Here is a 15,354-nt window from a genome sequence, read left to right as displayed (position 1 = left end):
AAACACAGAATGACAACATTTTATACTGTTTAAGAGATTTTTATAATCTATTCTCCATTTGAAAAGCTACCAACACAGTGACCCTGTGACTAGGTTTTCTATCTTCTCAATTTTTTTTTTCCATTTGAAAGGCTTATTTTCCTAGTGTTACTTACCCTGAACAAAAATGGGCAAAAACAAATTTTAGGATTCAGTGAAATAAAGTCAGCTTTACATCTCAAAAATCTTAAGAAAGCAAGAAAACAACAAAAGATAGTTTGACTAAATGTTGTCTTAGAAACAAAACTTTAATAGTGGGATCTGTGTCTCTGGGGCAAAGCAGTATGCGTGCGTGTGTGTGTGCTAAGTTGCTTCAGTCATGTCCAACTCTTTGCAACTGTAGGGACTGTAACCCACCAGGCCCCTCTGTCCATGGGATTCTCCAGGCAAGAATAATGGAATGAGTTGCCATGTCCTCCTACAGTGGCTTCCCAACCCACAGATCAAACTTGCACATCTTTTGTCTCATGCACTGGCAGGCAGGTTCATTACCACTAGCACCACCTGGGAAGCCCTAAAAGCAGTATTGAGTTATGTGAATTTTACCACACATACAGGTGAGAAACAACTATTAAGCTCAAGTCTAGCAAAAGGTAAAATAATTGAATTCAATTTTTTCATGGTTATTATTTCATTTATCTCTGTAATTTGAAAATGAACCAACTTTGATTCAGAGATACAGGATAAATTCTGAGACAAAACTTCTAAATATTCCAAGGAGAATTATATTACTTCAGGGATAGTTTACCGTAACTGAGGAATTTTTTAGGCTGGTTGTTTTAGTAAGAATTGCTGCAAATTTTCACATAAGCTAGCCATAGGCAATCTAGTCCTGGACACTGTTCATCTCATCTAACCCCCAATTACTACAAAAGTAATTTTTAGTAGTAAGAATTTTGATTATATGAATTTTTGTGAAAACATCTGATTGAACTGGACAGAAAATTCCATGGCTGCATCAGTATCATTTACTATGTAGTTAACCATTCCAAAACTTTATCTCTGGAAACAGTGTGGGTGGACCTCATTCCAGTGAAACAATACTCTCTCTGAACTGTTTACACAGCAAAATGCTTCCAACATTTTAGGGGGCGTGGGGCAGAGGATGATAAGGGAGTGCAAATAATCTTTGTTGCCTTTTGTAAGTTCTCATTGTAAATGAACATTAATGTTGCATGTTTTATGGCAGGAAAAATAATAAAATCTTGTCTAGTTACTGACCTTAGAACTTAAATTGTTTTATGTTTGGGGAGCATATGAAAGAGGGAGGGCATGTGATATGAACGAATGAGGGAGTGACTGGTGGGTAGGTGGGTATGGAGTGCTGTAGGGCAGGAGGGGAGGGATGGAGGAAGCAGAATATGTGGGCAGGGACACTGGAGGATTTCAGAGCAATTAGAGATCTCAAAATTCAGGTAGCTTCTTAAGATTATAGTAAGCAAAGTAATTCTCCAGGAGTTTAATCCAAACTTTCTCTAACACAGAAAATCTATTACATTCCTTCTTTTTCATTTTAATAGACACTGCCAATAGCCCTTTCAAGTGTCTATACCAATTTATACTCCTGTCAGCAAAGAGCATGTGTCATTTCTTTAATGTTATATTGTTTTAAATATTGAATAATTTAATTTAGGAAATATGTGTCAGTTATAAAGAAAAAAATAATATACACCAAAGTATCAACCACCTAATTTAAGAAATAAAACATTACCTCTCAGAGGTAACAATTAATGTGATTTTCTGTCTAATAGTCCTTGCTTCAAAAAAAAATGATTTCTCGGGACTTCCCTGCTAATCCACTGGTTAAGACTTGGAGCTTCCACTGCAGGGGACATGGGTTCAATCCCTGCTCAGGGAACTAAGATCCTACATGCCATGGGGAATGGCCAAAAAAAAAAAAAAGAAAGAAAGAAATTTGCCCTATAAGATTATCTTTAAATAATAAATTGTTTCATTTTCTTCTTTTTGTATTCTCTAAGAATGTAATCATATAGTATGCATTCTTTGGTGATTTGCTTGCTTTTGAGATTTATCATTCTTGATGCTCTGACTGTAAGGTTTGCTTTTTTCCCTACTGTTCTATAGAATTCCCCTTTATGACTATCTCACCAGTAATTTTTATATTTTATAGTTTGTGGACATTTGGGTAATTTGCTGTGTTTTTGTTTTTACAAACAGTGCTGCTAATGTTCTCAATTATGTTAAACCAAATGAAGTTGATGATATTTGACAATTTTTTACCCCCCAAAAATAGCAGTTTCATATGATTCAACTTAAGATGTATCTTCTAGGTACAGGTGTGAATATCTTCTTACACACACTTAAAAATTTAACAACAAAGTCAAATTTTCTATAGGATTATATGCCTTTTCCCATCTTAAACTCCATTACTAATTGTCTATAATCTTGGGAAAATTGAATCATCACTCTTGACTTCAGTTTCTTCATCTCTAAAATGAGGGAGTTTGACTCAATGAGTCTAAAGATCCCTTCAATACTTTTGGGTTTGATAATAAGCTATCTTGGTTCCCAGAGTAATTTACTTATAATTCTGGTAGTTCATAAATATTGCTGATGGACCAGCTTTAAATTCATAGGCACTTGTATCTGGAAGATATCTTAAAGAAACTGATGCCAAGATATTAAGTGACTTGGCAAAGCCACGTAACAGCCAAAATCAGGGCCAAATAATCCAATTCCCAGACTACTATTCTCTTTCAGAAACATAAGAACAAAAAGTACAAATAAAGTCAGTTAAAATTTATTGTTGTTTATACAAAGATGAAATGCTTTGAACAGCTTTTTCAAGTCTTATTTGTCTATAAAGAATAATTTGGGGGTCCCTTGGTGGCTCAGGGGTAAAGAATCTGCCTGCCAATGTAGGAGACACAGGTGGATCTTCCTGTTCCTGGAAGATCCCACATACCTTGGAGCAACTAAGCCTGTGCACCACAACTATTGATCTTGTACTCTAGAGCTTGGGAGCTGCAACAACTGAAGCCTGAGCATCCTAGAATTTGGGTTGTGTGTAATACAGCGATAGCTGACTGATAGTGGTGGTTTGGTGGTTTAATCGCTAAGTTGTGCCTGACTCTTACAACCCCAGCCAGGCTCCTCTGTCCATGGGATTTCCCAGGCAAGAATACTGGAGTGGGTTACCATTTCCTTCTCCAGGGGACCTTCCCGATCCAGGGATCAAACCCACATCTCCTGCCTTGCAGCCAGATTCTTTACTGCTGAGCCACCAGGGAAGCCCCTAGCTGACTGATACACTTGCCTGTTTATATTAGCGAAGGAAAGAATGAATGAAATCTCTTCTGTCTATTACAATTTATTCTCCAAATATCAGCCAGTGTGAATCAGATTACATCACTCCCCTGCTTAATTCCCCATGATTTTTCATGGCAGTTGTAACAAAATTTGAATTTTTAATTTTTAAAGAGGTTTACATGTTCTGAAGCTTGCTCACCTCTGACATTACCTTGCATTACTCTCCCTCACTCATTCTCTGAAACAACACTTTTCATTCTCTGATTCAATATGTTTTTATTGAGTATCTACCATCTGTCAGGCATTTTCTAGAAGCTGGGGTTACAACTGTGAGTAAAGTAAAATTCCTGCTCTACTACAGTCATTCTAAATGGGGGAAAATAAACAAGTGAACTAAAAACTACAGAATATGTTGACTGCCATGGAAAGGAGTAAAAGCAGCATAAAGGAGTATTTTTTAAGAGAGAGCATTGAATAGAAAAACCTCTCTGCTAAAAGTAAATGCAAACACCCAGATGTGGGAATTTACTTGAGGAGGGTAAAAGGAACTTTACTAGCCAGGTTGGCTGATGAGAGAAGAGAGATGGTATGAGATGAGGTCAAAGAGTAGTAAGACATAAGCTCAGGTGAAATAAGCCTTTAGTTAAGTCCATCCTTTTGTGTCCTTCCAAAATTCTCCTTCCAAAATTCTACAATGGCTTCCCTTTCCAAATCCCCACCACAGTCTAAAATGGCCTATAGAATCCTGTCTCCATGTATCTCTGTAACCTCATTTCCTAATTTTCTCCCTTCTTTCTTTAATAGGCTTAATTTCTTCTCATCTTAGAAGCTTTTAATTAAGTAGCCTTCACTTGTTACTCCTAGTAGTGGCTGGTGTGGCTAGCTCCTTGTCTTCACTGAACTCTCACCTCCTTGGAAAGCCTTCTCTGCCTTTCCAACCTAATTTCTCACTTTCCACTGTATAATTAAACACTGCCAACCAAACAAATGTCCTCTTACAGCTTAATTATGGCTTTGTAACAACACTGTATATCCACAGATCTATTTCATTTACTCAACAAACTACCATGCGTGTACTAAGTCACTTCAGTTGTGTCCAACTCTTTGTGACCCTAAGGACTGTAGCCAGCCAAGCTCCTCTGTCCATGGAATTCTTCAGTCAAGAATACTAGAGTGGGTTGCCATTTCCTTCTCCAAGGGATCTCCCAGACTCAGGGATTGAACCCGCATCTCCTGTGTCTCCTGCATTGGCAGGCAGGTTCTTTACCACTAGCACCACCTGGGGAGCCCAAACTACCATACAAAGCACCATGTTGGGCAACCATTCATCAGCATTTAAATTCTTATTATACTTTCTGTGTGCCCGGCCTGCTCTAGGAATGTGGGAGACAGTGATCAACAAGGCAGGTAAACAGGTCTTGAAACTGAAACAGGTCTTGTTCTCACGGAAACTGACAATTTTATTGAGAAAACTAACAAAAAGACAAGAATAAGGAGAGTAGAATAGGAATGAGAAAAAATTTTGGGAGAAATGGAGAGAAAATTTGGAGCAGAATGAGAAATAATTTTGCTATAAACTGGAAGTTTGGAAATAAACTGTGACAGGACTGGGTAAGAAGCCCATTATTTCAATTAATCCAAATAAAACTGAGCAGATACTATTGATTTTTTTTAAGTTAAAAATTTGTATCTCTAAACAAGATCATCCCACTATCAGTATGTTTGGAAGCCAAATACTCTATGAGGACTGTTGACCATCAGATTTCCTACATAAACTGCTGCAATTCAAACATATTGTTTTCTGAACAACCTTAAGTGAAGAATTTTTACTAGCTTAGAGCACTTAAATTTCAGCACTTAGAGCACTTAAACTTGGAAAAAAAAACTTATGCTTTTAACTTTCTTGTAGAAATCTGGAGAATGTCTATTTTAGTGTAATATAAAAGAAGCTATATTTTATATAGAAAATACAGCTTGCCCTGCTAATAAAATTATATTCATTTGGTGGAATTTTGAGAAACGTTTATGATATGGTTTTTTTAAGAGTAAAATCTCACAGTATGGTACTGGCACAAAGACAGAAATATAGATCAATGGAACAAAATAGAAAGCCCAGAGATAAATCCACACATATATGGACACCTTATCTTTGACAAAGGAGGCAAGAATATACAATGGATTAAAGACAATCTCTTTAACAAGTGGTGCTGGGAAAACTGGTCAACCACTTGTAAAAGAATGAAACTAGAACACTTTCTAACACCATACACAAAAATAAACTCAAAATGGATGAAAGATCTAAACGTAAGACCAGAAACTATAAAACTCCTAGAGGAGAACATAGGCAAAACACTCTCCGACATACATCACAGCAGGATCCTCTATGACCCACCTCCCAGAATACTGGAAATAAAAACAAAAATAAACAAATGGGACCTAATTAAACTTAAAAGCTTCTGCACAACAAAGGAAACTATTAGCAAGGTGAAAAGGCAGCCTTCAGAATGGGAGAAAATAATAGCAAATGGAGCAACTGACAAACAACTAATCTCAAAAATATACAAGCAACTCCTACAGCTCAATTCCAGAAAAATAAATGACCAAATCAAAAAATGCGCCAAAGAACTAAATAGACATTTCTCCAAAGAAAACATACAGATGGCTAACAAACACATGAAAAGATGCTCAACATCACTCATTATCAGAGAAATGCAAATCAAAACCACTATGAGGTACCATTTCACGCCAGTCAGAATGGCTGTGATCCAAAAGTCTACAAGCAATAAATGCTGGAGAGGGTGTGGAAAAAAGGGAACCCTCTTAGACTGTTGGTGGGAATGCAAACTAGTACAGCCACTATGGAGAACAGTGTGGAGATTCCTTAAACTGGGAATAGAATTGCCTTATGATCCAGCAATCCCACTGCTGGGATACACACTGAGGAAACCAGAATTGAAAGAGACATGTGTACCCCAATGTTCATTGCAGCACTGTTTATAATAGCCAGGACATGGAAGCAACCTAGATGTCCATCATAAGATGAATGGATAAGAAAGCTGTGGTACATATACACAATGGAGTATTACTCAGCCATTAACAAGAATACGTTAGAATCAGTTCTAATGAGGTGGATGAAACTGGAGCCTATTATACAGAGTGAAGTAAGCCAGAAAGAAAAACACCAATACAGTATACTAAGGCATATATATGGAATTTAGAAAGATGGTAACAATAACCCTGTATCAGATCAGATCAGTTGCTCAGATCAGAGTCGTGTCTGACTCTTTGCCACCCCATGAATCGCAGCACGCCAGGCCTCCCTGTCCATCACCAACTCCCGGAGTTCACTCAAACTCACGTCCATCGAGTCAGTGATGCCATCCAGCCATCTCATCCTCTGTCATCCCCTTCTCCTCTTGCTCCCAATCCCTCCCAGCATCAGAGTCTTTTCCAATGAGTCAACTCTTCGCATGAGGTGGCCAAAGTACTGGAGTTTCAGCTTTAGCATCATTCCTTCCAAAGAAATCCCAGGGCTGATCTCCTTCAGAATGGACTGGTTGGATCTCCTTGCAGTCCAAGGGACTCTCAAGAGTCTTCTTCAAAACCACAGTTTAAAAGCATCAATTCTTTGGCGCTCAGCCTTCTTCACAGTCCAACTCTCACATCCATACATGACCACAGGAAAAACCATAGCCTTGACTAGACGAACCTTTGTTGGCAAAGTAATGTCTCTGTTTTTGAATATGCTATCTAGGTTGGTCATACCTTTCCTTCCAAGGAGTAAGTGTCTTTTAATTTCATGGCTGCAGTCACCATCTGCAGTGATTTTGGAGCCCAGAAAAATAAAGTCTGACACTGTTTCCACTGTTTCTCCATCTATTTCCCATAAAGTGATGGGACTAGATGCCATGATCTTCGTTTTCTGAATGTTGAGCTTTAAGCCAACTTTTTCACTCTCCACTTTCACTTTCATCAAGAGGCTTTTTAGTTCCTCTTCACTTTCTGCCATAAGGGTGGTGTCATCTGCATATCTGATGTTATTGAGATTTCTCCCCGCAATCTTGATTCCAGTTTGTGTTTCTTCCAGTCCAGCATTTCTCATGATGTACTCTGCATATAAGTTAAATAAGCAGGGTGACAATATACAGCCTTGACGTACTCCTTTTCCTATTTGGAACCAGTCTGTTGTTCCATGTCCAGTTCTAACTGTTGCTTCCTGACCTGCATACAGATTTCTTAAGAGGCAGATTAGGTGGTCTGGTATTCCCATCTCTTTCAGAATTTTCCACAGTTTATTGTGATCCACACAGTCAAAGGCTTTGGCATAGTCAATAAAGCAGAAATAGATGTTTTTCTGGAACTCTCTTGCTTTTTCCATGATCCAGCGGATGTTGGCAATTTGATCTCTGGTTCCTCTGCCTTTTCTAAAACCAGCTTGAACATCAGGAAGTTCATGGTTCACATATTGCTGAAGCCTGGCTTGGAGAATTTTGAGCATTACTTTACTAACGTGTGAGATGAGTGCAATTGTGCGGTAGTTTGAGCATTCTTTGGCATTGCCTTTCTTTGGGATTGGAATGAAAACTGATCTTTTCCAGTCCTGTGACCACTGCTGAGTTTTCCAAATTTGCTGGCATATTGAGTGCCCCATTTTCACAGCATCATCTTTCAGGATTTGGAATAGCTCAACTGGAATTCTATCACCTCCACTAGCTTTGTTCGTAGTGATGCTTTCTAAGGCCCACTTGACTTCACATTTGAGGATGTCTGGCTCTAGGTCAGTGATCACACCATCGTGATTATCTGGGTCATGAAGATCTTTTTTGTACAGTTCTTCTGTGTATTCTTGCAAGTAAGACAGTAGGTGTTGCAAGAGGGCATCAGAGGGCAGACACACTGAAACCATACTCACAGAAAACTAGTCAATCTAATCACACTAGGACCACAGCCTTGTCTAACTCAATGAAACTAAGCCATGCCCGTGGGGCAACCCAAGATGGGCAGGTCATGGTGGAGAGATCTGACAGAATGTGGTCCACTGGAGAAGGGAATGGCAAACCACTTCAGTATTCTTGCCTTGAGAACCCCATGAACAGTATGAAAAGTCAAAATGATAGGATACTGAAAGAGAAACTCCCCAGGTCAGTAGGTGCCCAATATGCTACTGGAGATCAGTGGAGAAATAACTCCAGAAAGAATGAAGGGATGGAGCCAAAGCAAAAAGAATACCCAGCTGTGGATGTGACTGGTGATAGAAGCAAGGTCCGATGCTATAAACAGCAATATTGCATAGGAACCTGGAATGTCAGATCCCTGAATCAAGGCAAATTGGAAGTGGTCAAACAAGAGATGGCAAGAGTGAACGTCGACATTTTAGGAATCAGCGAACTGAAATGGACAGGAATGGGTGAATTTAACTCAGATGACCATTATATCTACTACTGCGGGCAGGAATCCCTTAGAAGAAATGGAGTAGCCATCATGGTCAACAAAAGAGTCTGAAATGCAGTACTTGGATGTAATCTCAAAAACGACAGAATGATCTCTGTTCATTTCCAAAGCAAACCATTCAGTATCACAGTAATCCAAGTCTATGCCTCAACCAGTAACGCTGAAGAAGCTGAAGTTGAATGGTTCTATGAAGACCTATAAGACCTTTTAGAAATAACACCCAAAAAAGATGTCCTTTTCATTATAGGGGACTGGAATGCAAAAGTAGGAAGTCAAGAAACACCTGGAGTAACAGGCAAATTTGGCCTTGGAATACGGAATGAAGCAGGGCAAAGACTAATAGAGTTTTGCCAAGAAAATGCACTGGTCATAACAAACACCCTCTTCCAACAACACAAGAGAAGACTCTATACATGGACATCACCAGACGGTCAACACCGAAATCAGATTGATTATATTCTTTGCAGCCGAAGATGGAGAAGCTCCATACAGTCAGCAAAAACAAGACCAGGAGCTGACTGTGGCTCATATCATGAACTCCTCATTGCCAAATTCAGACTTAAATTGAAGAAAGTAGGGAAAACCACTAGACCATTCAGGTATGACCTAAATCAAATCCCTTATGATTATACAGTGGAAGTGAGAAATAGATTTAGGGCCTAGATCTGATAGAGTGCCTGATGAACTATGGACTGAGGTTCGTGACATTGTACAGGAGACAGGGATCAAGACCATCCCCATTGAAAAGAGATGCAAAAAAGCAAGATGGCTGTCTGGGGAGGCCTTACAAATAGCTGTGAAAAGAAGAGAAGCGAAAAGCAAAGGAGAAAAGGAAAGATATAAGCATCTGAATGCAGAGTTCCAAAGAATAGCAAGAAGAGATAAGAAAGAGTTCTTCAGCGATCAATGCAAAGAAATAGAGGAAAACAACAGAATGCGAAAGACTAGAGATCTCTTCAAGAAAATCAGAGATACCAAAGGAACATTTCATAACCCTGTATACGAGACAGCAAAAGAGACACTGATGTATAGAATAGTCTTTTGGACTCTGTGGGAGAGGGAGAGGGTGGGATGATTTGGGAGAATGGCATTGAAACATGTATAATATATATGAAACGAGTCGCCAGACCAGGCTTGATGCAGGATACTGGATGCTTGGGTCTGGTGCACCGGGACGACCCAGAGGGATGGTACGGGGATGGAGAAGGGAGGAGGGTTCAGGATGGGGAACACATGTCTACCTGTGGCAGATTCATTTTGATATATGGCAAAATCAATACAATATTGTAAAGTAAAATCTCAGAATCATTAACATATACCATTGCATCCAAGAGGCCAGAGAATGCGGATGGGTACCCACAAAAATACAAAGTCTCAAATAATTTTGTACTTGGTTTCATTCCTAATTATGAAGACTTATTCAATTATTTGGGCCTCTAGGCCCAGACTGTCTTGCAAATCTCTCTGTTCTATTAATAGAACCTAGGTCAATGTCATTTGAATAAGTGAACAAATGAAAAATGGATCCTTTACTCCATGTCAGGTCAGACTCTGAAGTGTTTGCTTCATATAAAATCCTACCTGCATCTACTCCTCAAACTAAACTGTAGGAATTATTCTCAATTTACAGACGAAGAAAGACTTAAGGAGGGTGTCATAGCTGAGAAGACTGCCTGTGTTCTCAGTTGCTTCAGTCATGTCGGATTCTTTGCAACTCCATGGACTGCAGCCCGCCAGGATCCTCTGTCCGTGGGATTCTCCAGGCAAAAAGACTGGAGTGGGTTGCCATTCCCTCCTCCAGGCGATCTTCCTGATCCAGGGATCGAATTGGAGTCATCTGCATTTCCTGCATTGCAGGCAGATTCTTCACCACTGAGTCACCAGGGAAGTTTCACTGATAATTCTGGTTTCTCTCAAGTCTTTTCCCCCAGTTGTTGTTCAGTCTCAGTCGTGTGCTCAGTCGTGTGTCCAACTCTTTGCAACCCCATGGACTGCAGCACGCCAAGGTTCCTTGTCCTTCACCATCTCCCCGAGGTTGCTCAAACTTATGTCCATTGAGTTCGTGATGCCACCAGAGTCCCACACAATTAATTACTACAGTTAACCCTTGGTATTAAACATGGAGGGCTTCCTTGGTGGTTCATTGGTAAAGAATCCACTTGCCAAAGCAGGAGACTTGAGTTCCATCCCTAGATTGGGAAGATCCTCTAGAGAAGGAAATGGCAATCCACTCCAGTATTCTTGCTTGGAGAATTTCACGGACAGAGGAGCCTGGTGGCTACAGTCCGTGGAGTCACAAAGAGTCTTACAGAACTTAATGACTAAAAAACAATGATTAAACATGAAGCTTGAACATTTCTTGTTGGAACTAAATATACAAGCAAAGCAGGAAAATCATCCCTAAGTTCAAACAAGCAGGTTAATTCACACATCCTCCTTGGGTGGATGTGTTAGTAACAGTGGACATGTTAGTAACAGTTTGACTTACTGGTTTAGGAATTCTTTAGACAAAGATTGACTATCTAGGAAATAATTCTAGATCCTACTGCCTTCATAACCACTTTCAAAACTACAACTTTCTAATAGTTTGTGAATTGTTCAGGCATTTTACTCTGTGTTCGTTCTTTCTCTTCCTGGCACCGTTCTGACTAGTTCACTGCGTTCTACCTTAAAAACAAAACAAACAATACCTCTCCACATCAAGGAATAAGCTGGGAGAGCCAAGGGAAGAGAAACTCGGGGGATTTGCCTGCAGTTTTGGGAAGGTAGAGTTCTTGCCACGCTTCTCATTGCCCCCTCCCTCTTTACATCCTTACTGGGTAAACCAGAAATCAGCTTTCCTCTGGACTCTGTACAAACTGAAAACTGTGATTTCACCTGATACAAACTGTCCGCCCGCGCCCCCTCCCCGCCTGCCTGGTCCCCAGGTCCTTAGTTTCATCCCGAGTTACATGAGCCTTCGGTACTGAAGTTGTAGAAAGCCCATGAGCAAAGAGCAAGGGGCGGCGCCCTAAGACTTTAGCCGAAGAGGGTGGAGGCAAAAACCTAGGCCACAGAGCAGTGAGAAACCTACAAATGATCGCGCCCAGTTCCGGTCTCGCCTTAAGCAGCCAAGTGACTGCAGCGAGTCAGACGCGAGGCTACAGAGGTTGGAGGCGTTTTCACCTCTCAAAGAAAGAGGAGGGAGGTGGGCAGCCCAGGCTTGTTCAGCGTCCTCCCCCGAGGGTGTTCAGGGCGCCTGACCCTCTACCGTTCTTGAGCTTCGCCAAGCCAGTGCGGGGCGCAAGACTGGACCCCCCCACCCCGGGTCCACGGCCGCGCCCTCTGCCCACGGGATGACGTCGACCACGGACTCTGGAAGTGAGTCCGAGTCAGTGGAAGCGTCTTTCTCGGATGAAACTTGGGAGTCTTCCCACAACACCCTGAACACCCCGTCAAGACACTCAGCTCTTCATAATTTACATGGACCTGTCTTCTAGAGTGGGAATGGGAAGCCACGTATATCTTGTTCGACTCAGGCATTCCCATAGAGTCTGGCATATTGTTGGCACCAATAAATATCTGTAGACAGCTGAGAGAATGAATAAATGCATGAATGAGTACGTTAAGAGTCGGCGTTTCCCTTTCTGGACTCCACAAGTACCCGCGACCGCCCGCCGGGTCTCATCGCCATCCGGACGCCAAGTCCTCCTGCCCGGAGCAGACACTCACCTTCTCGGCAGGGCTCTCCGGGCGGCAGCCTCACCTGTCCCCCCATGACCCGCGACGGGGCTTCCCAGGCGCAGAAGCTCGCTCCTCAAGCAACCGGTCTTCTCCGGCTCCCCATGTAACCGCGTTGGGGCGGAGCTGAAGGGTCTCGGACTGCGGCGCGCAGACCCCGGCCCCAGGCAGCCTCAGCCAATGGGGGCGGCGGGGTGGGGCCTCCGCTAGAGCCACGCCCCCGAGCCGCGGGGTTGGGTGCTGATTCCCACAGAGCGGGCGGAGGCTGCAGTCCGCCCGCGCAGGTATCGAGGGTTGGTGCGAGGGCGCCCCCTGGGGACCGCTGCTGGACCCAAGCAGAACAGAAGCACAGGCACACTTCGCGGGGTAAAGCGTCTCTCGGAGCGTGGAAGTCGCCAGCCAGGTCAACTCCCTGGAAATTTTGTGATGTAAAAGTCTGTGCTGAGGCCCACTTCAGGCTCTTCCCTGGTCGAAATGCCTTCTGCCGGGGGATTCTGAGGGCCCTGCTTTGGGTGTTCGCGGCTTTGCAGGGAAGTTGTGGCCCCTGGATTCTGCTCTGATTACCAAGTAAAGTTTATTCTGGCGGCTTGAGAAGAGAGTTTGTTGTTTTGTATTATTATCAGCTTTTCCCTAAATCCCTAGGCTCAAACTGCCACCTTCCGTCTCTCCCTTTCCTAAGTCATATAGTTATTGCCCTAAACCCTAAAAGAAAGGCAATGCTCAAACTGAAACGACTAATTCCTACTATTAAAATAGTAATAACTAACGTTTATGATTTTATTTTTTGGGGCTCCAAAATCACTGCAGATGGTGATTGCAGCCATGAAATTAAAAGACGCTTACTCCTTGGAAGGAACGTTATGACCAACCTAGATAGCATATTAAAAAGCAGAGACATTACTTTGCCAAAAAAGGTCCTTCTAGTCAAGGCTATGGTTTTTCCAGTGGTCATGTATGGATGTGAGAGCTGGACTCTAAAGAAAGCTGAGCGCCGAAGAATTGATGCTTTTGAACTGTGGTGTTGGAGAAGACTCTTGAGAGTCCCTTGGACGGCAAGGAGATCCAACCAGTCCATCCTAAAGGAGATCAGTCCTGGGTGTTCATTGGAAAGACTGAGGCTAAAGCTGAAACTCCAATACTTTGGCCACTTCATGCGAAGAGTTGACTCATTGGAAAAGACTCTGATGCTGGGAGGGATTGGGGGCAGGAGGAGAAGGGGACGACAGAGGATGAGATGGCTGGATGGCATCACTGACTCGATGGACGTGAGTCTGAGTGAACTCCGGGACTGGTGATGGACAGGGAGGCCTGGCCTGCTGCGATTCCTGGGGTCGCAAAGAGTTGGACACGACTGAGCGATTGAATTGAACTGAACTGAACGTTTATGATAGTCTTACTTCACCATGCATATGTAGGCACTTTATGTGTATTATCTCGTTATATCCCACAACATAGTATGTTAACCCCTTGTTTACAGAGGAGAGATCAGAGGAAAAGAATGAGATTAAGTAATTTAACCAGCTATACATTGGAAGGCTTGGTAGCAGGTCATTATGCAGCATTATGCACCATTATGCAGATATGGGTATAATTCCTGGTAAAACTCTCACCACAGGAATGAGGTGCCTCTGTGCTATGGGGCTTCGGCAGGGAAGGAAATACTCTTGTCTGCCTATCTTACCTTTGCTGTAGGTAATCATGAGCAGCGCTATTTGTTACCTAGGAGTTGCATAGCAGAGGCTCGATCTTGCTTTTCTTATTCTTAGGCTGAAACAGGAGGAGGATGAGGAGTTAAGATGCTAAGATCAGGAAACAAAACAATACAAAGTACACACTTTCACATGTGATTGGCTTGGTGGAGAAGGAATAGCATGGGGAGGTGAAAGTTGGAAGGAAGGGAGATTTATGCCAAACTTGGATTACTGTAAAGCTTAGATTTCTATTTAAATGTTTTGTTTATACCTTAGAGTTGAAAATTTTACCTTATCAAAGATTGGTGATGATAGTCAACAGGGATCTAAAGTACTATTTATTTATTACTTAGTTAACTGACACATATGTAGCATTTATATGGACAAATATTCTGAGACCTTTATGAATATTTGCTTTTTAAATTATCATAATAGATAGAAACTATTCTTAATCCTCACTTTACAGATAACAAAAGGGAGGCACATAGAGATTCAAAAACTTGCCTGTGAACATATAGCTAGTAAGTGGTGGAGCTGGGATGCTAACTAAGGCCTCAGAGTCTGTGCTCTTAACCCATTTGCTAATTGGATTTTTTTTTTTTTAATGAAAAATGTATCTTTGAGATGATATATAAATCTAGATCTGCAACTATTGAGTGGTTTTCCTCCTGATTATAGATCACATTTTTCTGCTTTTTTAAATAAAATTTTTTATTATTTACTTATTTATCTTTGGCTGCACTGGATCTTCATTGCTGCGGGGGTCTTTTTCTAGTTGTGGAGGGTGGGGGCTACTCATTGTGGTGGCTTCTCTTATTGCGGAGCATGGGCTCCAGGCACACAGGCTTCTGTAGCTGAGGCATTTGGGTTCAGCAGTTGTGGTGCACGGGCTTAACTGTTCCCAGGCATGTGGGATCTTAGTTCCCTGACCAAGGACTGAACCTGGTTCCCTGGACTACCAGGAAAGTCCCTGAACATGATATTTAAAATTCATGATTTATTTCTGAATCTAAGCATCATTTTATGACTTGTATTGACAAGCAAACAGTACAAAGTTTCTCCACATAGAAATTGATAATCTGTGATGACTCAAGTGTTATTTCTCTTGGCACTGCTGTCAGTAATACACAACCCTCTCTCCTCCGTGATAGGTTCCTTCCCTACTCTGAATCCTTTGGAGCCC

General features: G+C 41.7%; 1 protein-coding gene across 1 annotated transcript in view; it reads right to left on the bottom strand.

Annotated features, from left to right (window-relative positions):
* NIPAL1 (NIPA like domain containing 1) overlaps positions 1-12,693 on the bottom strand; it is a 28,668-nt gene extending 15,975 nt beyond the window's left edge. Inside the window, exon 1 of the mRNA XM_061420101.1 lies at positions 12,472-12,693. Coding sequence (XP_061276085.1) covers positions 12,472-12,517 — 46 coding nt within the window. The 5' untranslated portion in view covers positions 12,518-12,693. The remainder of the gene's footprint in view (positions 1-12,471) is intronic.
* Between the last annotated feature and the right edge of the window lie 2,661 nt (positions 12,694-15,354).

This window comes from Bos javanicus, chromosome 6 (assembly GCF_032452875.1).
Source record: "Bos javanicus breed banteng chromosome 6, ARS-OSU_banteng_1.0, whole genome shotgun sequence".
NCBI classification, from domain to species: domain Eukaryota; kingdom Metazoa; phylum Chordata; class Mammalia; order Artiodactyla; family Bovidae; genus Bos; species Bos javanicus.
This window is presented reverse-complemented; position numbering and strand designations above follow the sequence as displayed.